General features: G+C 40.7%; 1 protein-coding gene across 2 annotated transcripts in view; it reads left to right on the top strand.

Annotated features, from left to right (window-relative positions):
* The window catches only part of PIGK (phosphatidylinositol glycan anchor biosynthesis class K), a 119,076-nt gene that overhangs the window by 73,032 nt on the left and 19,817 nt on the right, over positions 1-26,227 (top strand). Inside the window, exons 10-11 of one of the 2 annotated variants that reach the window (XM_065409407.1) lie at positions 9,560-9,635; positions 12,182-12,259. In XM_065409407.1, the coding sequence (XP_065265479.1) occupies positions 9,560-9,635; positions 12,182-12,229 (124 nt within the window). In that variant the 3' untranslated portion in view covers positions 12,230-12,259. Of the gene's footprint in view, positions 1-9,559; positions 9,636-12,181; positions 12,260-26,227 lie in introns of those variants that run through there. The other variant, XM_065409406.1, reaches the window with a different exon arrangement.

The raw sequence follows: 26,227 nt of genomic DNA, 5'->3' as shown, positions 1-26,227 counted from the left end.
TTCCTCCAGTGTTCTCATTTCCTAGACCTGTTCTGTATCTTGCTTCGATTCATTAAAAAAGAGATTGTGAATTAAATAGTGATTATTTCCAAAACAATTTGTGACCTTAAGTATTAGTTTAAATCTCAGATTATTCTTAACTATAAAGTGATACCAAATTTAAAGTAAAGCTGTAACTGGTTGTGGATTTATTTTCACCTGGGATTATTTGTTTTGCTAGTGGGAGTAGAAGCACCAAGGAGCTCTGCAATTTTTTCCTCCTCCACACAACTAAACAGAAAGGCTGTTCTGTGCTGCATCCGGAGTCTGTCAGCAGCATTACTGAGTTTGCTGGAGAATTTGGCAGAGAGTGAGTGTGATTTAGGGCATTCCTTGCCTTCTGTTTCTCCCAAACCCTGCTGGTTTAGTAATAAAGGAACCTAACCCGAGTATTAAACAGAGACCACTGGTTTGTTAGCTGAGGCACCAACTAACTATTATCTTACATTAGAGAGACAAGGTGAGTGAGGCATTTTATCTTTTTATTGGACCAACTTGTGTTGGTGAGAGAGAGAGAGAGATAAGCTTTCAAGCTTACACAGAGCTCTTCTTCAGGTCATGGAAATGCACTCAGAGTGACACAGAATACAAAGTGGAACAGATTGTTTAGCATAAGTAGTTAACACCCATTTCAGGGGATGATTCAAGGTGAAGTGGCCCATAACACCTCTCCAATCATTGGGGGATTAGGGGAGAGGGAAGCTAAAGGGAGGGGTAAGTGAGTTATAAATTGTTGTAATAAGTGTCTCTGTTCAGTCCATGATTTTTAGTATCTAACAAAGTTATGAATTTACACTCCCAGGCTCGTCTTTTGAAGGTGTTGTGCAGGTTTCCTTTGAATAGGAGGACTGAGGCCAGATATACAGTGATCGCTTTGTGAAAAGTGTTCACTCACAAGTGATGTGGCGTATTTGTCTTTTATCATTTTTCTGTGGGAGTTCATTTGAGAGCATTGTCTGGTTTCACCCACATAGAATCATACAATTGTAGGACTGGAAGGGACCTTGAGAGGTCATCTAGTCCAGTCCCCTGCACTCATGGCAGGACTAAGTATTATCTAGACCATCCCTGTGTTTGTCTAACCTGCTTTTAAAAAATCTCCAACGATGGAGATTCCATAACCTCCCTAGGCAATTTATTCCAGTGCTTAACCACCCTGATAGAAAGTTTTTCCTAATGTCCAACCTAAACTGCCCTTGCTGCAGTATAAGCCCATTGCTTCTTGTCCTATCCTCAGAGGTTAAGGAAAACAAGGTTGGAGAGGGTCTTATTTCTATATTGAAGCAGGTTTTCTCAGGGTATTTGGGTGGCCTGTTTCATGATGTGATCTGTTTCTCTGATGGAATGTCCTTGCTTAACAAAGGCAGTTTAAGTGTGTGAAGATGTATATTTCGAACTTTCTCCTCAGAGCAGTGGTTCTCAACCTATTTACCATTGTGGGCTGCATCCAATAATACCTGTATGGCCCTGAGGATGTCACATTGGCCACAGGTTGAGAACCACTGCCTCAGAGCATATTTTGTGGTATCTGAGTCCCTGGCTGTAGATAAACAGATTTCTTGATGTGTTGAGGATGGTTACTGGGTTTATGAAGATAAGTGTGGTGACCCATGGGTTTCTTGTAAATAGTGTCTGTAGGGTTCCATTATTGAAGCTGATTGGGGTGTCCAGGAAGTCGATGCTAGTGTGGGAGTGTTCTAGAGAGAGTTTAATGGAGGGTGGTGGTGGTTGAAGTTGTGGTGGAAATCTGTGAGGGAATTTAGGTTGGCTGTGTAGAACAGTGGTCTCCAAAGTGGGGTGCGCAAGAGGATCCTTGGGGGTGCGCGGCAGGAGGAGCGGTTTTATTTTTATTTATTTATTTATTTATTTGCTTCGGCACTTCGGGCGGGAGACTGAGCGGCTTTTTTGTTTGTTTGTTTGTTTGTTTTGGCGTGGCAGGGCGTGCGTGCTCAAAATTTTTTTTACTGAACAATCAAAAAAGTTTGGAGACCACTGGTGTAGAAGATAAAAATATCATTGAGGTATCTCAGGTATATCATTGATTTTGTGGTGCATTTGTCCAGAAAGTCTTCTTCAGGGTGGTCCATGAAGAGGTTGACACATTGGGGAGGCATCCGATCCCCGTAGCTGTTCCCAAACACTTGGACAAAGTGTGTGTTGTTAAATGTGAAATTGTTATGGGTGAGGATTAAACGGATGATTTTGGTGATGTGTTTGGGGTGGATATCTGAATGTTGTCCATTATCTTGTAAAAATTTGAGGCAGGCAGAATGCCATCGTTGTGAGGGATATTGGTGTATAGGGAGGTGACACCCCTCTGATTACCTGTGCAGCATTCAGAGTAATTTTTTTCATGATTTCAAAGATCATTTCTGCCTCAGGTATACATTTTCATTATTGTCTAGATAAGATGCATGTATTGTTTACATATTGCTTTACAGATTATCTTCTTTTTAAAACATCTTTAATGCCATGCCACTACTGGAGGAGGTCCTATAAGCATCATGGAGCAAATTCCCCTATTAATAGATGTTGGCATGCCTGGCAGTATTCATGAATCATGAGATGTCTGCATTGTAGCCATAGCTCCCTCCTCACCTCATCCTTGAATATGCACTAATCGCTTGCCCGTTAGAAGATGTGACTTTGAGGGCTCCACAGTAATGATCTGCAAAACATACACGTTAGCGTTCTGCTAGACAGTCATGCAAGGTCACCCAAGGTAAGCTGCCAGCTGTCCAGTTTACCAAGGTACAATGAAATGGAAGTGAGTGAAATTGTGTTGAGTACTAGGTGCACCACATAGTTAAAACTGAAGCATTTAGTGCACTGGATGAGGTACACCACATGTTCTGATTGGCATGTGTATATGATATTTGCACTACCTAAGACAAAATATGTCAGCACAAAGTGTTTTGTGCTGAAATATATTCTTAAATCACCTAAATATTCATCTATCTAACTGAGAAAATGGATAAGGGTAAAGGAGAAGTTCTGTAAGAAATCTCTTTGAAACACTTACTTTACTTTTTAATATTTCCCCATTTTAGTCAAATAATATAGTTGAGCATATCTGTAGGGGAAACGTTCACCTCCTGGAAAGGTAAGAAGAGTTTGATTAGCACCCATTGTGGAGTTTAATTGTACTACCTCCAGGGAGGAGTAATGCTTTCCATGGTTTGGTGCTTTGCATGATGGTTGGTGCTGAGTGATACTCTTACCATCTAAACCTGTTCTGTTTAAGAACATGTAAAGCTAGGACTTAACAGGTGGAGCAGGTAGATGGCATTAAACTAAGGTTTAATTCTTAATCTTCTCTAGTCTCGATATAGTACATAAATTTCTCAATGGTCAATTTTAAAAACTATTCACTCAAACCAGATATAGCCCATTTCAGTCTCTTTAATGGGGAACCTAATAACTTTCTCTGATGTGGTGCATAAAGTACTGTTATTTTGTGTTGTTTTTATTGCCAGATGCAAACTTGTTCATGTATTTATAGACAGTAAAGCTATTGATGCCAGACAAGATTTTAAATTAATATTTTCACCCCCACTGTTTTCTCTTTCGCTCTAGATATCTGTCTCAGGCCATTGCTACACTCTTTGCATCCTGCTACCACATAGTGACTTTGTTGTCATTTGCAGCATTTCTTCTGTCGTGCTGCTCTTATGCCTGGAACAGCTACTCAGTCAGTGTAGACCAACAAAGCTGGTGACTCTAGGCAAAGGAACAAATGTCTACCCTTGCTAGCCCACAATCGCCTAGACAACTATTCAGTGTTTTGCAGTCTCAAAGCAACCACATATTCTGGCGTGTCCTGTTTACCAAGTCCCATCCTTTCCAACTCTTAAAAATTTCCTGGAAGCCCTCCTTTTCTGGGGTGAATCATATGAGCTGTAGTGACTACATGTTGTTCTCAGTGTTATACCAGAATCTAGCCATACTCATGAGTATTAAAATGTGCCTGTCCCATATTGTAATATGCCATCTCTTGGTGATAGGGATTTAGTTCTTTCTTTAGCACTTGCTGCCTATTGCAAAACAGCATGTGCCCACACGACATTATATAAATAACAAATCTGCTTCCTCACTAAATATCTTGACACATTTTACTAGAATTACCTTCACTTTCTGTGGCTTCTGCTCCCTTCCCCTTGTCTAAGAGCAGTCACAGCAGCAATACAGAAATTGCTTTCAAATTGAATTTTTTCAAGATATTCTTTTGATATCTCTTGCTGTTTCCTAATTCTCCTCTGATTTCATGTCTCTCTCCCCTCTCCTTTGTGAGAATCAAAATCTCCTTATGCTCTTCATTACCAGATGTCGGGCATACTGGAATACTGTTTTATACGCTAGTGTGCTAGCTTGTATTGACACTGTTGGCAGTAGTCTGCTGTCATGCTCAATTGGGACAGAAAGGCCTATTGCTGGTTGGAAAATTAATTAATTCAAAGTGTCTGTGTGTTTATAATAGAATTATTTTAAAAGCACAAAGAAGCTTGCATTAAAGTAAATTAGCGTTTAATTTTATAAAGATCCAAGTGTGAAATATAAATGAACTAAATGGTGAAACTAGTGGATTTTGTGAAATTATAGTCCAAAAAATACATCATCTGTGATCAAGCACACTTCCATCAACTGACAAATCCCTGAGGGGCTCAATAAGATAAGTAGTTTTTCACAGCAGAGTCCAGTTATTTTTTTCCTGATTCCATCTTCTCTCAGAATAGATGTATACCTCCAGGCTCTGCTTTAGGGGGTTCTTCTGAGGAGGTACTAGTGCTACCTTCCTTTGATCTCGCTGTGAAGAGGACAAGCGGAGTCAGGATGACCTTGGTGGGAGGTGCCATTTCTTCTAACCTGGTCTTTTCTTCCACTCTGAAATGGAGAAGAGGAAGCAGGGCAGCCCTTGACCTTTCTCCCCTCTCCAGTGAAGAAAAGCAGAAAAGAGCCAGCCTCTCCTATCGTGCTTCTCCCATCGTCTGTGCCCCCCCTCAGAAAAGGAAAACCCTGCGGCTCAAAAGTGAAATAAGCTCTAATAGTGTAAGGTACATTTACAGTGGTATAACTCTGTCTGCACTAGGACTTATACTCTTATAACTGTATAAGTAAAAAATGACTCCCCCCAACTGACATAGTTATAGTGGTACAACTTTTCTAGTGTACATCAGCTCATAGGTCTTTGAAACCTGTTCTGAATTGAACCTGGATAAAGACATGGTATGAATGTTAAGTGAAGACACTAAATAAGGAAATACTTTCCTGTGATGATGGTGGTTCTTATTAATTATTTTACTATTTATATGTATTACCATAATGCCTAGGAGCTTGTCGGAAGGTTGCACACTTTTTGAGTTAAGGGGAATGACACCCATAATAGACACGCTTAATATCACAACATATACACAGCTCTCAACTGAGACCGTAACAGTAGCTCTATTTTGGCTCCCTCAGAGCAGAGCCAAGGATGCAGGTGTTCTAATAAATGCGTCAGAATGCCATTAGAAAAATAGGACTGTTCTGTAACAAACTATTTATCAAGTTGAACAGCTCTAAGGTCGATCAGAAGGGAAGGGAACTGGGAGCAAAATGTCTAGAGAGGCTTTTGTAAAACATACATACAACCCTCCCCTCCCCCCCCCCCCGCAGACAAAAAGTGAGAGAGAAATCCATCCATCCATGGGCCCATAACTTAGTTACTTCACTAACCTGCATGTTCCATAATTCACAGAGTTTATAAAAACAAGCCCCCCACCCCTCTCCGTTCTTGTCAGGAAAGATCTGTGAGTATGGAGCCATAAGGAGCTCTCGTCCTAGTAAGACCTCATGCATTTTACAAAATATTATACAGTAGGTTTACTGGTACAGTGTAGTATCATAAATAATGAAAATTGGACTGCACATGCCAAATGAGCAAAGTAAATTTGTTATGAACTATCCTTTCTAAATTGTTTTATTCACTAACTTGCTAATTCTCAAAATTTGTTGATTCACAGGTGTTATTCACAGATCAGTTATTAGCACAAGTTAGTGAAGTTCTGCTTTACTAAAATGTGTCTTTGGAGATTTTTTCAAACAGGAGTATCAACATTTTGGTTGCTGCAACTTCCTTCAAGATCAGAGAACCTTTACTTTTATCCAGTTTGTTTAAAAGCATGCAAACAACAGAGGCTCGCATGATTAAGAAGTCTGATCTCTAGGAGAGAAATAGCAAAGTTCTTGTGTAGTCCTGATGGCTAGGTATAGCATGGTATGGCATATGCGTGTACTAGAAAGCCCAAAGAGGGGCACACATAACTAAGAACCTGATTTGGTTTCCTGAGGACTGCACTTAGGCCTGTCTCGTCAGACAAATCAATTTTCCACCACAGCATACCCCTCTCTTGCCCTGTGGACGTGAGAGAGTAAGGGATTGGATGCACAAGTAGTTTGAGATTTTCACTTTGTGGATTTGGTTCTCCATGCCATAGAGGACCCTTGGCTATATGCCCACTCATAGTCTCTACTGAGACTTGATCTGGACTATGACAGCATCTCACTTCCTGCTGCACACCTTGCAAGGATCAAAGCCATAGTTGGTGTAAGTGAACCCCATCCCCATTGAGGTATAAAGAACATCAGTGGCATAAAGTATATCCACAGTTGTCCGAGGGTATGAAAAGCAAGGATTCCAGGGCAGTTTCCTTAGTTTGTAGCAGAGATACTAACAGTTTCTGTGCAGTTCCAATCAAATGGTATTGTCTCAACCAGGCAGAGTGCATGAATGCTGTAACAGCTGCTGATGGATAACTAGAGGGTTTTTTCTCAGTTGTGCAATTCTCTGCACTCTGGTTGTGGATATCAGATTTGCATAATCACTGTATGGTTATTTCTTAATAACTATACCGGATGCAGATCCTTATGTCCTAGTGGGCTAATAATGACAGCTAGCCAATCAGAGTACAGGGATTTGCATAATCAGCGGAGTTATTTCTCAAAAATCACACAGTGATTATGCATATTACTCTGACTACTCTAATTCTTCTGCCCTGATTGGCTTTTGTACTAAGAATTTGTTGCAGCAAACAGCCCCCAAAAGAGACGACCTCAGTCTTTCCCTCCAGCTGAAACAGGAAAATTCCAAAATGTACATTGGGGCAAAAAGAAGAAGGGGGCTGGGCAGTGGGTGGGGGCAGAAAAGGATCGGGTGGGTGCACACTGCTGGATAGAGAGATGTTCAAAAAACACCTTTAAAAATTGTTTCCCTTTTCTTATCCCTTTTTGTCCTCATCCTTCCCTGCCTACAGGTTAACTTGTCTCCAGAATAATAATTGTCATAATTATGTTTACATAGGGCCATGGAAGAACAAGGCCATATTTTTCGTACTAATGTTTAATACAATGATATAGTGATACTCCTCTTCTACAAGCATACCTAACTCAATCTTAAACTGAGTGTTCTGTTCAAAGGGAAGGTTAAAACGAGGTACAGTTCTGTATTGAACCGTGGGGTGAGCTGTTCATTGTGGCTCCCAAAAGACAACCAGCACCTTGAGTTTTGCTGGTAGCCATAGGCGCCGACTCCGTGGGTGCTCCGGGGCTGGAGCACCCATGGGGAAAAATTAGTGGGTGCTCTGCATCCCCTGGCCGCCAAGCTCCCCTCACCCCCCACCCCATCTCCTCCTCCCGTGGGCGCACCGCGTCCCCGCTCCTCCGCCTACCTCCCAGCGCTTCCCGTCCGGCTGCCGCCAAACAGCCATTTGGCAGCTTTAGCACGCTCCGGGAGGGAGGGGGAGGAGCGGGAATGTGGCGCGCTTAGTGGAGGAGATGGGAAGAGGTGGGGCCGGGGTGGGGATTTGGGGAAGGAATTGGAATAGGGGCAGGGAGGGGGCAGAGTTGGGGCGGGGACTTTGTGGAAGGGTTGGAATGGGGGTGCCCAGGGGCGGGGCCTTGTGGAAGGGGTGGCGTGGGGGCGGGGCCGGAGGCAGAGTGGGGGTCGAGCACCCATGGGAAACAGGGGAAGTCGGCGTCTATACTGGTAGACAGCCAGTAATATGCTTTCACAATTCTTCTCTACTGAGAGGGGTAGGCAGCTGCATTCTGCACTAGATGAAGAGACCGAGCAGCCTAGATGGTTAGTCCCAGACACACCATGTTTCCAACCAAAGAAGTAACCAAAGCATTGGTGACCAGAAGCAGGTGCTGTACAGGAGAGGAAAGAGCTCAATTTTCTGGTCAGCTGAAGAAGAGAGATAGAGAGTATTTCTGGCCGTTGTCGGTAGTTGGGGATCCAGGAGCAGAGAGCTGTCTAGTGAGGCTCCAAGATTGAAATCCACTTTGAAAGTGTACATGAGTGTACACATTGGAGAAGGTTTAGACTCAATGAGTTCCTGAGAATGGTTTTCCCTACTAATCAGCTTCCCCTTTTTCTTTCCTAGAGAGATATTATGCTAACTGGATTTCTTTCTGGGCCTCTCTCGCTCTCTCTCTGTCACTATGAGAGCAAGGAAACTGCTCTATTTGGGTTTAATGACAAGGAAACCTAGTGTACAGTTTCAGCAGCATATCAGCGGGGTAGCCAGCTGGAGGTCTTACTCCAGTTCAAAGTGGACAAGTGGTTGCGTTGTTAAACTCGCCACCGCAGCTGGCACTGATTGGCATTTTTGGCAAAGAAGGGAAGGAGAATGATTTATCCTCTTGCTTGTGGTGGTGTCACATTTGAGTTACCTTAGTGGGACCATATGGAGAAGCTTGCACTGTCATTGCCAGTGCTGCACCTGTTCTGTAAACAAACAACTTCATTCTCCAGGGAGATCAGGCAAGCATCTTTCACCAGCTGAATTCACTTAAAACAAAATTAAAAGGTTTTCTCAGGTTTCCGCCTGCTGATTTTAAACTTCCTACATATTTGAATTATTCCAGTGAAAAACAGCAGCCATGAGTAACACACAAGTTTTATTTACACTAACTTGTCTTATTATTTTCTCTTGCTTTTAAAAACTATTTTAAGGTGGGGATTTACTTTTCTGATTATAATGAAGCAAAACATTGTTCCCTCTAGATCAGTGGTTCTCAAACTAGGGCCGCCGCTTGTTCAGGGAAAGCCCCTGGCGGGCTGGGCCGGTTTGTTTACCTGCCGCGTCCGCAGGTTTGGCCGATTGCGGTGCCCACTGGCCGCAGTTCGCTGCTCCAGGCCAATGAGGGCTGCAGGAAGCGGCGCGGGCCAAGGGAAGTGTGGCCAGCACGTCCCTCAGCCCGCGCCGCTTCCTGCAGTCCTCATTGGCCTGGAGCAGCGAACTGCGGCCAGTGGGCACTGCGATCGGCCGAACCTGCGGACGCGGCAGGTAAACGAACCGGCCCGGCCTGCCAAGGGTTTTCCCTGAACAAGTGGTGGCCCTAGTTTGTGGACCACTGCTCTAGATGTAACATTTCAAACGGTATTTGGTAGTAATGTAGTTTTTTTGTTTTTAATTCCAGGAGTTTGTTTTTTGTAATAATTGTAAGAACATTTAGTAATATGAACTTCATTTATTTTCAGGGTTCCAAATGATGAGATGGCAACAGAACCACTAAAATATGCTGAACAGCTTCCTGTAGCTCAGATAATACACCAGGTATGCCTTTCCATTACAAGTATTTGCTTTCAGAATAGGCAAGATTCATAATCTTTAAAATGTAATACTTTTGTTAGGTTTTACAGAATCAATGTGCTTATGTAGAGGCACTCACAAACTTTAGATGACAGCTATTAAATCATGAAAGTTTTATTCAAAGCACAGCAATGAAAGGATATTTGCAGGATGACACAAGAATTCTGACTTCACTGATGGCACAAGGTGCAGTTAAAATTTTTGTATTTTTTTTCCCTAAAAAACAGATCTAGATTTCTTCCAACTTGCATCTTGACCCGAATCACAACATGCCTGCTGTCTTTGAAAAAGCAGCTAAATTACAATACCATTATCACAGTGTATTTGTAATGAAGAGTTGAACAGGGAAAACAATTTCCCTTCCCAATATAATTCTGAATGAGGTCTGAGTAACATTTCCATTTCCAACTACAGTAGTGCCATCATACTTTCTGTTCCTTGTGCAGCATAGCCGGTATCACAACAAAAAGCACTGTTGGTAGAGTTTTGCCTTAGGTATTTCATTCTAATTGTGGCTGTAATTAACTGCTGGCCCACTGAGCCAGATGTTAATATTGTCTAGATGGCAGATTATCTACAGTTCTGGCCTTCAGACACAATTGACTTTGAACCATGATAGATCAACAGGAGAAAATGGAAATCCACCAAATGTCAAAGTTGCTGAGAATATCCTATGAGTATTTATTAATTGTTGTTGTAGATCTTTCCAAATATCTTTGTCAATCAGAGTGTTTCTTTGCAGTTGAATTGCTTGCTGCAGGCAATGCCAATTTTAGCTTAAAGGAAACATGGGCTTTATTTTAAAACTTTCAAGTGTACAGGCCTTTTCTGCAAGATGTGAACACAAGGGATTTTAATTTTTTTTTTTTTTTTTTGGCTGAAATCTGCACCTCTGGGAAGAATATCTGATGTGTTCAGAACATTGGAGATTGGAAATCAGGACCAGTTTGTATGTCAGGAATTCCCTGGTGTTGTCAGAGCTTCAGATGACCCAACAGCCTGCAAATGTCACATTTAAAATTCTGTCTTCATGCCTGACTCTCAGCATAAATGAATTAAACAACAGAGCAGGCAGCAAGTCAATATGTTCTTAACAGCGAGAGTGAGCACTGAAACAGTTTGTGGGTTGTTTGGAATAGGTAAATAGGAACTGCACAGATTGGTTCACCTAGAGGAAAATCTGAAACGGGAAAGAGAATTAACCTTTAAGATGGCTGGCCAGATTAAATGTCACAGTAATATTTTTACAGCATAAAGAAATTAATAACCATGGATGGTTCATTTGGTTATTGTGTGATGTCTTGCAATGGACTACTGCATTGTGGGAATGCAGAAATATGATTTTCATATACTTTATCTCGTTGCTATAACAGAAGCTTACCAATAGTATAGGACCAGATCCTCCCTGTCATCTGGTGCAAAGCAGCTAGACAGACCCAGTTACCTAGGGATTTCCTTGGCATAGGATGTTGTAAAGCTCTATGCCACCCCCTTGGAGGCCCTTATCTAGGGAGTATGTGAGGGGCCAGAATGCCCTGGCAATCCCTGCTCCTGAAGTAGCCCCTTGGGGCGGGGGGGTCATTGCCAAAGGTGGAATTTAGAGCAACCCTGAAACTGCTCTACATTACACTGGATGTCCATGTCTTACAAAGTAGCTGCTTTCACATTCTTGTCAGTTTCTTCATAAATGTAACTTTGTCACACAAAGCACTCTTTTTGAAGAAAAGGACAAGCAGCATATTCCCTATGGTAATGATTGGGGATGTTTCACATTTACTTTCTTTTGCCTGATAATGTGATGACCTGTATCTTAATTACTTGGAATAGCCTAATAGATAACTGGCAACTCTATTCAAATGGTACCATAAGTTTGTTGGTATTCTGGGTATCACCAAATGTCCATCACTGTTTCTTGAGGTCCTTAAACATTATCTCTAATATTTTCTCCAGTTTTTAAACCACTGTAATATGGTAGCCATTAAAAGCCTTCTCTTTGATTTCTCGTTTGTTTGCTCACTGAGAAAAATTCAGGTACAGTACATCTTGAATTGCTTATTACATATGAATTGCATCAAAAGGAAACACTGCACCCAATTTTGACTTCAACACAGCACTTCTCTTGTATTAGTAGTAATGTTACCATATTAGTATAAAAATAGGACAACAACAGCATAGAGTTTAGCCATTCTAAATTGAATAATTATATCAAACTCAATACATTAGCGCACAATTAATTTAAATATACAGACACACAAGAAATGAAAGGATAAAAACCAAAGGGAGTATTAATATTAAAACGTAAACCACCAATTTTCTGAATATAGAGCAAATCAGACATACACAAAAAAGGAAGATAATTGCTTTACCAGTCTAAAACAAAAAGCACAAACATTAGATTTAAAAACATTTTAAGTAATTGGAAAAGGAAGAGCCTGGACAGCCATTAATGTAAAATGTAAATCAGCTATAAAACAAGCATTCATTTTGGTTTTAAAATATTACATTACTAGGTAGAAGGAGCTGTGGCAGCCAACTGGTTGACAGCCTGTACAGAATGAATTGCCAAGACATTAGAAATCAACATGACGGCTCTTTGATTCTTAAAATATCCTGTAAGTAGCATGAAGTAATCACGTATTCTTGAACAAAAATATTTAAATTAAGTTTTAAAATAGCTTAGTCAAGCTTAACGAGAATACTACAGAAGACATCCTAAAAATTTATGAGGTTTTTTTGGTACGCTAATATATGCAGACAAATTTGGATTGAGTTTGTGTATAAAGCAAAAAAGTTAGGAGGTATTTCAGTTCTGTTCTTTTGTTTGTTTGTTTTTAATTCTGCTTTTATTTTGTTCTAGTGAGAGGGTAGAGAAAAATGTTAAGTCAAATTTGGAAGAAAAATAAGTTTTATGTTGGGAGATTCTGTTTTTGTTCATCATATACAAAACATTCATTAGTAGGGCCTCAGTTCAGCAAGGTATTTAAACATGTGCCTAACTTCAGTGGAGCTTCTCATGCACTTAAATTTAGGCACATGCTTATACACCTTGCTTAAATCGGGGCTTGACATTTGAACTATCCTCATATGATGTAGCCCAGTAACATTACAGATATTTTATTGATGAAAGGGATGTTTCAATGATAAGTGTCCAATCTCTTAATTTTGTTATAATTGAAAGCTTAAATGGCAACTTGAGGCCAGAATCAAATTGGATGCTTATTTCTTCCAGTCCTTTGTTAAATACTGATCATATTAAGCGAAAACACTTTAGCATTATGGAACAGTACAATAGTTTAGATTTTTGTTTGTAATAGTAACTTTAAGGTTCAGTACAGCTTGTCAGTCTGCTCTAAGGCGGGGGTGGGAGGCCCACACTAGGGGTGCGACCTAGAATGCTCTGCATTTACTTCTGAAGGGTTGAGCATTCCTATATGTACTCTACTTGTCTGGTGAAAACAGACATTGCTATAGAAACTAGTAAATGAATATCCTAATGTATCTAGTATCCCTTTGTTGCTTTTTTTAGTACTTAAACTTAGCAAATAAATTACTGATTCATTTCCCCAGAGAACTATTTGATCCTAATTTGAGAACAGAAACCTTCAAAATTAGCAACTAAAAAAATGGCTTTTCTAGAAATAACTGTTAAGGGGAAAGAATTATGACTGTAACCCCAAGGGATTACTATATTAAATTAATCCTGTAGGGTAAGTGTACCTTTGCATTGCTCAACAAGAACTTGCTTTTGCCACTGAGGTTCCAGTTCAGCAAAGCTCTTAAGCACTTGATTCATTTTAAGCATGTGAGTAGTTGGGACTACTTATATTAGTTAAATGTTTTGTGGTATTAGGGTCTTAATGCACAGTTTTGACTGTCTCATCCAATCCATAGCTGGAAGGATGAGGACTGCAACATGGGAAATCAAATGAAAAATTAAAGGAAGAAAATGGATAAGGGGTCTTCAGAGCTGTAGAAGGGGAGCAGAGAGACCAAGGTTGTGGTTGGAGCAGTTAGTGATTGTCAAAGGTAATTACGGAACTGCTCAGCACAGTAGTTCCACAGTTAACCTTGCAACCAAGGTTTCATTTTCATCTCTGGTTTCAGCCCTTATCTCACTTTGGCCCCAAAACTCCCCCCATCTCTTGTTTGTTTATTCTCGGGACCTGATTCCGATCTCTCTGGTTTTACAGTGCTATGTAAATTCATTCATTTTCAGGGAAGTTATTCCTGTTCTTTGTTGATTTAGCTGGGAGAAGAGTCATGCCCACAAGTATAGAGGAGAAAGGTTTTTTGCAAAATTTGAAGGAAAACACTGAAACCGTGTTCGTATGTCAAGAAAGTAAAATGTACAGTGTTCAGGTTTCTAAAATGCTTTGTTTTTGCTGTTCTTTGTGAGGGCCTATAACACAGAAATACTTAATAAAAACAACAACAATCCAATGCACAGAAGCCAGTACTGATCCTGGTAAGGGCTTTCAAAATGTAGTCCAGTAACTATAATGAAAGCTGACCATGAGGATGGTTCCTTGCACCTCCAGTGCATACTGCTTTGGCAGAGCTCCAACAATGAGAGCCTGTTCCTGACAGCAGGGATCTTCACTCTCACCTGTCTTGGCTCAGAATGGAATCTTTTCCCTCTGCACCTACCCGAAGACATTTCCTTCTTGAATCTAGTATTTTACAAACAGCACTTCTGGGAGAATCTGTCAGCACCCAAGGATTTAAACTGTTGTCTCTCCTGGCTTCCTCCATGAGGAAGGGATGCATGTCTCCTGTAGGCATCCCTAGAACGAGGATCTACGGAGATATTCCTTCCCTGCTTTTTTCACCCAGATGAGAGGTTGGGGAAGTGGCTATCACCATGCCTGTGGGTTCAAGGCAGCGAGTACAAGCTGCCACTTCCATATGAAACAATCTTGGTGTGGCCCCCTTACCGACATATGGAGCTGATATTCATGTTCCGCTTCACTGGTGAAATCTTCACACCAACCCAGCCCATAGGCAGAATATTGTTACACACACACACACACACACACACACACACACACAATATCTCACTTGCAAGGGAGACAGGTGGTGACATTTCTCCTTAAGACGATGGCATGTCAGCTCCAAGGAGCACCAGAACTACACATTGAGCTGTCATCTCTAGCATATTTATAATACAATCTTTTTTCATTAGTTGCTTTTAATAACTGCTTTAAAACTGTCCTTTGCTGAGAAACACCTGATTTCATTGCTCTTTGGATTGGTTAACTCCTAGGGAAGTAGTGGATGATGGGAGTCATCTTTGGATGAATGAACTAATACTTTCCACTATAACCTTATTAAAATTTGCTGAACTTATCTGTTGGGAAACCTGTGCGAGCAATGCAATCCAGTGAAGGGATACCCCCTTGGAGGAATAATGCAGAAGAAACAGATGATTTCCAATATAATTGCATTTTACAGTTACTTAACAGACATTAATTTGCAATTAAACTACTCAGTTTTTCTTTCATAGACTAAATTTGAAATTAAGATTTTAAGTTTAACTTAAAAAAAATGGTACTTTCTATGGAAAATACTTCCTGCTTTGTTAAACAGTGACAAACAGATGGGTCAGAATTCATTTGTTTACATGTTATTAGGTTCATTTCACTTTAATTGGTTGAAAATAAAATGGCGATTATCACTGAGTACATTTTATTACTCTTTTATAAAATGAGTTAAGGGTTTTTAAAATTTTCATCAGGCACATAAAATGCTTAGTAAGAGAACAAAGGCAATACAGGTTTTAGTTTAGATGCAGACACTGATATTCTTGGATTAGAACAATTTATCTGGAGATAAAAATACATTGATGAATGAAACTCATATTGAAGATTTTACTTCATTTTCAAATGTATAGGACACAATTTTCAAAAGCAACCAATGATTTTTTGAGTGCTCAACTTGACACGTAAAAGCGTTTTTAGGAATTGCTACACAACTCCTCTCTGAAAATCAAGCCCCTTTAAGGTGGGTATCCTAAATTACTGTGTGTTTGTATACAAGATACACATATTCTATGTATAGAATGTATTCCCTCTGCCTAGTGATGCCATGAGTCAGAATCACCAAGCAAGTGGTCAAGAAGAAAAGTCCTGCATTTCTCCATCTCTCACTATGGGTATGTCTTCACTACCGGCTGGATCGGCGGGCAGCGATCGATCCAGTGGGGACCGATTTATCGTGTCTAGTCTAGACACGATAAATCGATTCCCGAACGCTCTCCTGTCGACTCCTGTACTCCAGCTCGGCAAGAGGCACAGGTAGAGTCAACGGGGGAGCGGCAACAGTCGACTCACTACAGCGAAGACACCACGGTAAGTCGATCTAAGTACGTCGACTTCAGCTACGTTATTCACGTAGCTGAAGTTGCGTAACTTAGATCGATTCCTCCCGCAGTGTAGACCAGGCCACAGTGGAGCTCCTCCTCCCCTTCTGCAGGTTTGATCAACAGCAGCTGTGTGTTTGTTCAGCTGTCTCCTTTAGTGCTGCCATCTCCTGTGACTGCAAGAGAGTAGATGGAAGGCAATCAGTGGCCATGTCAGTGCTTCTGTGCACCTTGGACTAGATGTGGAAAACCACGATGCTTGGTGATGGTAATCAAAATGTGTGGGTTCCCTCTCCTCCAGTGATTGAATTTAAGCCAACATTCTCAAGGTTAGGGATGCTGGTTACTGTTGTATGCTGTGGTAAAATGCAATATATTGCACTCATTGTTCTACCTTTTCAGTCTCTAGGATTTGCGGGGTCTGTTAATGCTGAAGAAAGTTAGAAATGGACACACTGAGTGTCATTTTCATTGTGTGTGTGTGCGCGCACACCCACATGCTGGGTTCCATCTCCTTTTCACTTTGTAAGTACAAATACTTATAATTGAGCACAGTTTAAACTTGTGTTTTGTTTGCCTGTACTTGTAAACTGGACAAAAGGAGGCAAATGGAATCCTGTATGGATGTTACCCAGTAAACAACAGCTCTGAGTCCCCTTCCTAAGATCTAGCTGCTGTGCTGTGAATCTAGTTTCTTTCACTACTAGGCTTCTGTGGGAATTGTTGGGCTTTCTATAGCTTCTGCTTTTCATGCCTTGCAACCTCACAATACCCCAAGGGCAAGGATAGCTACTTCTGTACCCAAGAGAAGTAAAACAAACATTCTGTCAATAGGACCAAATGCCGGTGTAGGTTATTGCCAACTTCCACAATGTGAATGGACATAGAGCACTGAAGAGAGATGCTGCCAAAATTGTATGCATGCAAGAGCAAGTTCCTGGCTGCTATTTGCTCATCTGGCCACTCCGAAAGAAATGTGGATGAACTCCAAGGTTAAGGATGATCAAAAAATTATGATGGGAATCTTACTGCCCCAAAACTGAAAGATGTTCACATGCTCATGCTTCCTTTATAAAGTCAAGCGAATGATTGATTGCCATGATAACTTCCACTAAGTTATACAAAGCTAGCTGAGACAAACAGTGCCATCATCTATTTCTCTGGCTTTCACTTCAAGAAGTCATTTAAAAAAACAACAACCCCAAATGCTGATTTGCTTTTAGTTGAATTACAGAACCTATAATGCCGGACGTAACATTTCAAATTAATTTTCATCTTTTCAATTACCATGGAATCTCACTGGCTTGCACTTTTCTAATATGTAAAAATGAGGTTGGCCCTTGCCATTTCTCATGCAAAGGCTAAATAGCAGAATGCTCTAACAAGGCCGCATACTAATCAAAGTTGTTACATTAATGTACTACAGTATTTCCCAAAATGCTGTGAAGTATTATCATAAAGAATTAAAATTAAACCACATTTGTCTAATAAACGAAGTACACTGTTTTGATGTGTTTATCCTTTTCGGATACTCACTAATTCACAACATTGTGTGTGTATTAGTGATGTTCTACTCTGTTATAGTGCATAGCTGACTTTTTCAAAATGATCTTTCTATCTAAGGAATAAATGAAACTACAGAAACCTTTGGATAATATAGAATATCAGGGTTGGAAGGGACTCAGGAGGTCATCTAGTCCAACCCCCTGCTCAAAGCAGGACCAATCCCCAGACAGATTTTTGCCCCCGATCCCTAAGTGGCCCCCTCAAGGATTGAACTCACAACCCTGGGTTTAGCAGGCCAATGTTCAAACCACTGAGCTATCCCTCCCCCCAGTACTTTATAATTTTTACCCATCTCATACATTCAGAAGAAATTTAAGACACAAAATAAGTGCATCACTTCCATAACAGTTATCTAGTAGACTTTTGGCGACAGCCAGCAGTGTGGTGGAACTGCTTTGCATTGTACTGCTGGTGGATTCTGCCTGTAAAGTTGGCATAAATGGGCATGAGGGGATTATGCCAGTATAAGGGGAATCCTCCAGTGGCACAGAACAGGTATAGTGGTTCCTATACCACTCCCTTCCTTTCTTCTTTAGCAAAGGAGGTGTTAGGGGGAGTTTTAGCCATGACCTCCCCCTCCCCCCCCAGGATCTGTGCTGTGTGATCCTCAACCACAGTCAAGGATCTACAAAAACAACAAGGAGTCTGGTGGCACCTGGATGCATCCGAAGAAGTGAGGTTTTTACCCACGAAAGCTTATGCCCAAATAAATCTGTTAGTCTTTAAGGTGCCACCAGACTCCTTGTTGTTTTTGTAGATACAGACTAACACGGCTACCCCCTGATACTAGTCAAGGATCTAGTTCTTCATGTCTATTTCATCAAGTCAAAATACCATGGAGAATTTCTGTTCCTAATCTTCAAGATGTAGGATAAGTAGACATCTGGAATCTTCATTTGCATAAGTTTTTTCTCTTTAAACACTGCTTCCTGAATCCTAGAAATTTAGCAGTCATTATGGGGAACTTTATTTTTAGGGCATAGATTACCAACGTATTCATGCTATGGAAATTCCTTCTGTCTGTACATCCCACATTCTCTGCTAGAGCCACAAAGCCAGCATTAGCACTTTTTGTTAATCTCTGAACATCAGGAAGACACTGAATGTAATATTACAAGCCTTGTAGTGTGGTAGAATGTACCGAATAACTAAATGCATTGCAGGGCAGCTTGCATAAGGCACCCAAGCAGTCATTATTTTTCAGTTTCCCTGCTTGAGGTTCTGTTTTTGGTACCAAGAAAATGCCTCGGTCACTGGTCTTCAAGTCTTGTTTTTTTACCCAAGCCGATGCCTGTGAGCGACCTGCACTCCAGCTGTTTAAAGTCCCTGGGTGAATCTCACATATCAAATTTGTAAGGACTTCAAGCCTAGGACCAAAAAAAGAGAGACCAGGCTGAAGTTTCTTTTAACGGAAGCTGTGCTGAGACCACTAACGGAGCCTTTCCACACAGAGAGAACAACCACTTCATCGACAGTGAGAAGTGCTCTGCCAACCTTGGTGGAGGCGGCAACTCCTCACAATCTCCGGTGCAGAGGAAGAAGCATAAGGCTTCTAAGGAAAAGACCGGAAGAGGAAGATCTCTAGGTCCTAAACCACACCAGGAAGGGGGATAGAGAATTGATCACTGGAATGAAATCAGAGTATCGACAGTGCCTATCACTCCAAACATTATGCGCCTGTGCTTGAACAACCTCCTCCGTCACATTAATGGTGAGTAGTACTATTAAACCATTGTTTAAGTTGATCAAACGTAAGCGTACATTAAAACTAAAACCTAAAATTATATGTATGATCATTATAGTTTTATATATTATGTGTTAATGTATATTATAATTTGAACAACTTAAACAATGGTTTAATAGTACTACTCACCATTAATGTGACGGAGGAGGTTGTTCGAGCACAGGCACATAATGTTTGGAGTGATAGGTGATCGTTTGAGTTGTAAGTTGTTTTCGACACAAAGGCACTGTCGATACTCTGATTTCATTCCAGTGAGTAATGAAAATCCACTTTCAAACAGGTAAGTTGTAACAAATGGCAACAAAACCTTGACAGCCCTGTCTGACAATTCGGGGAACTCTGCTTGCATTTCCAAAACTCAGCCAATGGCTTTTGTTGGAACTCAGTCTTGAGTCCATTATCAGCTGAGATGTCCAGGAGATTCTCTTGTTCTTTTATTGACAAGTCTTGCGGCATGGGCAATGCAGAAAAATTTGTGAAAGGGTAGTGGACCCATCTGTTTGCATTGAGGGAAAGTACTCACGTAATTGCCTCACCAGTTCAGTGAGATGTTGCTTGATGTCACCTTTAACAGTGTCCTGCAACTGTAGTTCCTTCTTTGTCAGGAATTCATGCATGTTTGGGAAAATTTCAGTGTTGTTTTCCTCCACATAGGGAGTCCTTTTTATCATTGACTCAATTTTGTCCTGGACATTGAAGATGGTTATATTCAGTCCATGAAGTCCGAGACTTAGCTCATTCAGGCGAGAGAATATATCTGACAAGTAGCCCAAACTGTGTCCTGCAGACAGTGAGAGAGTGGGAATGGGTAGTCTGTAAAGAATACCTTGACCTCGGAGTGAAGTTCAAAGAAACGTGCCAAGAGCTAGTCCCTTGATAGCCATTGAACATCTGTGTGGAGCAATAGATTGACATACTCGCTTCCCATCTCATTACATAGAGCGGAAAAGATTTTGAGATTCAAGGGTTGAGCTTTTATAAAGTCCAGCACCTTCTTCAAGGTGCTAGGCATAATTTTGGCAGCAAATACTTCCCTATGTATACTGCAGTGCACCCACATCGCATTGGGAGTGACCTCTGTGATACGTGTCACTACTCCACTATGCCTACCAGTCATTGGCTTTGCTCCACTGGTGCAGATACCAATACATTGTGACCAGATGATATCATATTGGTTTTATGAAGCTGTCAAGCAACAGGAAAATCTCCTTAGCTGCTGTTCTGGTAGGCAGTGACTGGCAAAACAAAATGTCCTCCTGCTTTGCACCTTCGTAAATGTACTGCACAGACACCAGAAGGTGAGCCAAGCCTGCCATGTGTGTGGATTCGTCCAGTTGCAGAGCAAAGTACTGGCTGCTAATGACATGGTTCACTAATTGAGTTAGGATATCATTGTCCATATCATCTGTGACGGGTTGGATCACAGAAACCCCCTTGGGAGCTGCCACCCAGTGTACCAAGACTACTTCTGTTCCTGTTTTCCCTGACAGCTCAGGACTCCAGTACCCCGTCTTGCTGAGCCAGACACTCCCGTCTGCTCCAACACAGACCCAGGGTCTGAATCACTTGCCCCAAAGCTGTAAGTTTACCTGAAAAGAGCTCACAGAAGTTTGCTTGTCTTTAGCACTCAGATGCCCAACTCCCAATGGGGTCTAAACCCAAATAAATCCGTTTTACCCTGCATAAAGCTTATGCAGGGCAAACTCATAAATTGTTCGCCCTCTATAACACTGATAGAGAGATATGCACAGTTGTTTGCTCCCCCAGCTATTAATACATACTCTGAGTAAATTACTAAATAAAAAGTGATTTTATTAAATACAGAAAGTAGGATTTAAGTGGTTCCAAGTAATAACAGACAGAACAAAGTAAGTCACCAGCAAAATAAAATAAAATGCTCAAATCTATGCCTAATCAAACTGAATACAGATAATCTCACCCTCAAAGATGCTTCAGTAAGTTTTTTCTCAGACTGGACACCTTCCAGGCCTGGGCACAATTCCTTCCCCTGATACAGCTCTTGTTCCAGCTTAGGTGATAGCTAGGGGATTCTTCATGATGGCTCCTCTCCCCTTTGTTCTCTTCCACCCCTTTATATATCTTTTGCATAAGGCAGGAACCCTTTGTCCCTCTGGGTTTCCACCCCCCCTCACTGGAAAAGCACCAGGTTAAAGATGGATTCCAGTTCAGGTGACATGATCACATGTCACTGCAAGACTTCATTGCCCACTTGCCAGCACACACATATACAGGAAGACTAACAGGTAAACACAGCCATCCGCAGACAATGGTCCTTGTTAATGGGAGTCATCAAGATTCCAAACCATCATTAATGGCCCACACTTTACATAATTACAATAGGCCCTCAGAGTTATGTTTTATATTTCTAGTTTTAGATACAAGAGTGGTACATTTCTACAAATAGGATGATCACACTCAGTAGATTGGTTTCAGAGTAGCAGCCGTGTTAGTCTGTATCCGCAAAGAGAACAGGAGTACTTGTGGCACCTTAGAGACTAACAAATTTATTAGAGCATAAGCTTTCATGGGCTACAGCCCACTGTTTCGGATGCATATAGAATGGAACATATATTGAGGAGATATATATACACACATACAGAGAGCATGAACAGGTGGGAGTTGTCTTACCAACTCTGAGAGGCCAATTAAGTAAGTGAAAAAAAACTTTTGAAGTGATAATCAAGATAGCCCAGTACAGACAGTTTGATAAGAAGTGTGAGAATACTTACAAGGGGAGATAGATTCAATGTTTGTAATGGCTCAGCCATTCCCAGTCCTTATTCAATCCTAAATTGATTGTATCTAGTTTGCATATCAATTCCAGCTCAGCAGTCTCTCGTTGGAGTCTGTTTTTGAAGTAAATACTCACCAGCAACCACACATCACTGAACAAAAACACTGACCCAGGAACCTATCCTTGTAACAAAGCCCGATGCCAACTCTGTCCACATATCTATTCAAGTGACATCATCATAGGACCTAATCACATCAGCCATACCATCAGGGGCTCGTTCACCTGCACATCTACCAATGTGATATATGCCATCATGTGCCAGCAATGCCCCTCTGCCATGTACATTGGCCAAACCGGACAGTCTCTACGCAAAAGAATTAATGGACACAAATCTGACATCAGGAATCATAATACTCAAAAACCAATGGGAGAACACTTTAACCTGTCTGGTCATTCAATGACAGACCTGCGGGTGGCTATCTTACAACAGAAAAACTTCAAAAACAGACTCCAACGAGAGACTGCTGAGCTGGAAGTGATATGCAAACTAGATACAATCAACTTAGGATTGAATGAGGACTGGGAATGGCTGAGCCATTACAAAAATTGAGTCTATCTCCCCTTGTAAGTATTCTCACACTTCTTATCATACTGTCTGTACTGGGCTCTCTTGATTATCACTTCAAACGTTTTTTTTCACTTACTTAATTGGCCTCTCAGAGTTGGTAAGACAACTCCCACCTGTTCATGCTCTCTGTATGTGTGTATATATATCTCCTCAATATATGTTCCATTCTATATGCATCCGAAGAAGTGGGCTGTAGCCCACGAAAGCTTATGCTCTAATAAATTTGTTAGTCTCTAAGGTGCCACAAGTACTCAGTAGATTATGAGCTTTGTAATGATACCTTACAAGAGACCTTTTGCACGAAGCATATCCCAGTTGCATTATATTCACTTATCATCAAATCTTTATAAAACTATCCCAGTTACATTATATTCACTTATTATCATGTTTTTATAAAACCATATAGACTGCACAACGTCACATCATCTATTCAATGTGACACTGTGTTGTTTGACAATGGCACTAACTGAATTAATTTTTGGGCCTTCTCTCCAAGCATAGTGCTTACCATGTCTGCAGCCACAGGTAGTGTTACTCAGTTGTGGTGTAAGGTTTTCCTGACTTCGGAACTCTGTAACTCATTAAGTATGATGCTTCAAGGGCCTTAATATTTTCATCGGCGGCAGCAGAGTACAAAACTTCCTTGCTCGCCATTAGCTCTGCCCACGTCCAATGAAAAATTCTGATGGTTTGTCCTAGTTTGTGTTTTGTTTACAACTGTCTGCGTAGACAGGGTGTTATTTGACAGGACTTCACCACATAACACACACTGTGGCTGAGGGTATTCACTGACTGTAGTCCAAGTAAATCCCATGTTGAAGTACTTTTCCTCATATTTATGTCTCTTTGATATAGATCCTGTTTCGTCCCTGGAGTCCGTGTTTCTCTTCACAGGCTGAGATCCGCATGTTGAGTCAGTAGTCGTCTCCCCAGCAGTTTCAGCATGCGTCTCATGTTCTGCTTTAGCCGTGTCTTTAGCCATCTTTCCATATTTCACTCCTATGTACAGATATAGTTATAGTGCGACATATACAACCGGAACCTTTCCCCCCCCCGCCCCCCTCCCGCTCAGTTAGACTGAACAGTTGCTGAACCTGCGCTGTACAGCGTCTCTTTGTATCTGTGTTCTCATTGTACATCTTGAAGTAAATTAACTATCATATTTTATATAACGAATTCCCCTAGAGTTTTAAAGCTTTGTCTGAGTAGCCTATTATGAAAATGCAAAAAATTAAATAATAAAATCCACCATTACACAATTTCTCTCACGTACCTCCCAGAGATGTCTAGCATGCTCCCGGGGTACACACATCACAGTTTGGGAACCCCTGTCCTAGTGGATTGTGCTCCATTTCTTTCCCAGGTTCTAGGCTGTGATGTTACAGTGCACAGATTTCTATATATGTTATGTTCTGAAGGGTCTATGCCAAGGGACCAGTCTTTGTTGTAATCTCATTGTTACAAATTTCAATTTGATATTCTCAAGGGTTTTAACCAAACACAATCCCTATTGTGCTCTATAAGGGTCTTCAAATGCTGGTGATATATGAAGCGTTGCAGTGTCTAGACCGAGTGATATGCAGCTAATGGCTGTCTGAATTCCTTTGCCTCTATCAACTGATGTCAGAAGAACCTTTTCTCTACTTAGAGGTGCAAATGAGGGCAGGTTGTGTCTAATACTGTGTTCCCTCAGCAGTGCAGTTCAGCATCTTCTTTGCCCTCATCCTGACAGCAGCACATTTTACTGAGGCTTGAGGCTTTTTGGTGCAATAACTCACAGATTTCTTTCTTCTCTGTGCGATAGCCCTTTTCCATTAAGCATATAATTTATTTTTTTCATTATTCTTTGCTCCTGTGGGATTCATTATGCTGCATTTGTCTGCATTCATCTGCATTTGTCATTTATTAGCCCAGGTTCTTATTTAAATGTTCTAAATCTTTGTGCCTATGTCTGCATCATTCTTCGTTTATTTGCTGTTCCTTCAGATTTTGAGTCAGAAGAGTGAATACTATTTAGGTCACTCTGGTGAGTTGTCTGCTGTGGGAATAACTGAATAGGCTTCCAGTGCATAATGATATGCAAATAATGTACTTTTATCTTGCATGGGAATAGACTAAATATATATGCAAGCTCTGTATGACTTTAATAGGGTTGGCAGCATCATAATATACTATGTGCTGTTGTTGTATGGTATCTGATATATGTGTACACGTGTGTGTGTGTGTGTGTGTGTGCGCTCACTGTAGCTGAGGGCACAGGAATCTATTTAAAATGTTTCTCTGTGAGAATTTAATATGTGAGCAACATACTGTACTCTGTATGGGAAGTGTTAAAGCCAGTGGTAGGTCTGATTTACTTTGCTTGCATAAGCCACAGGAATTACATTAAGCACCAAAAATAAAACTGAAGATGCCTATCACGTTATCACTCTAGTTGATTTCACTAGTAGAGCTTCTCCATGTGTGGAGAAGAAGAATAAACTGAAAAAAAGATGCAAGTTCAGAAGCTTCTTTTTAAAATTACTTGTTCCACTAGATCTTGCCAGCTGTGTGTGTGTGTGTGTGTGTGTGTGTTAGGCTTGTGAGGAAAAGTACTTTTTAAAATGAAACTTCTTTTTAGCTGCCTTTATACTAGTTTCTAGAGCATTTCACAAAACAGGTGCTTTCTTTAAAAAGCCTTGCTTTAGTGAGCCTTTCTGTGTAAGAGAGTGCATTCTTCCTAAAACTTCATTTCACTGAAATTAACTTATATTTCCACTGAGAATGGCTTATATAAGCACAAAGGGAGGCTTAGTGGTTTAGACGTCCATCAAATAAACTGCATAACTAAAGAGAGAAGATGCCAAGCCTCACGCTCTGGTACTTGAAAGTATTGTGTTCCCTCTCATGGGAACTCAAGATTAGAGAAATTATAAAGGCTTTGCACAAAAACAGAGAGTTAGAATTAATTTTTGCCTAAGCAGGGAAGTGTCAAAAGCCTATTATGGTAATTTTTCAATTTTGTCTTAACTATTCACACATTTTAAAATAGTTGTACAATTGAGAACAGGCATAATTGATGTGGGTTTTCTTTTTCCAGTCCAGCATAAAATGTAGTTTAGATGCACTTGGGGGTTTCAGGCAAAGTAGGTGTGCTAATTAAGTAGTTGACATTTTTCATATCATAGTGAGAAAATTTGCCTAATGGGTTGAAAATCATATTCCATAAAACAGTTTTCCCTATTGTTAATTACATCTTATGTACAGACATCACTCGGAAGTGGAGACAAATTAAATACCAAAACACTAGTCAAAACAAAAGTGTATTTCATAGTGCTGGAATTTTCAGCTGCAGAACCTGAGTTATCGTTGTTGTTATCTCTTAACTAAACAACAATGTTGAAAGTCAACATGGAAACAAAACTTTTTTAATCTAGCAATTTTTCTACTAGTAAATGTTGACTTTTAGAAGTTGAAAACATCAAGGAGTGAAGAGGTTCTAACAGATTTTCTAATAAATGATTTT

This window comes from Emys orbicularis, chromosome 8, assembly GCF_028017835.1.
Source record: "Emys orbicularis isolate rEmyOrb1 chromosome 8, rEmyOrb1.hap1, whole genome shotgun sequence".
NCBI classification, from domain to species: Eukaryota; Metazoa; Chordata; order Testudines; family Emydidae; genus Emys; species Emys orbicularis.
The sequence above is the reverse complement of the archived record's forward strand: the minus strand, read 5'-3'. Positions and strand labels throughout refer to the sequence as shown.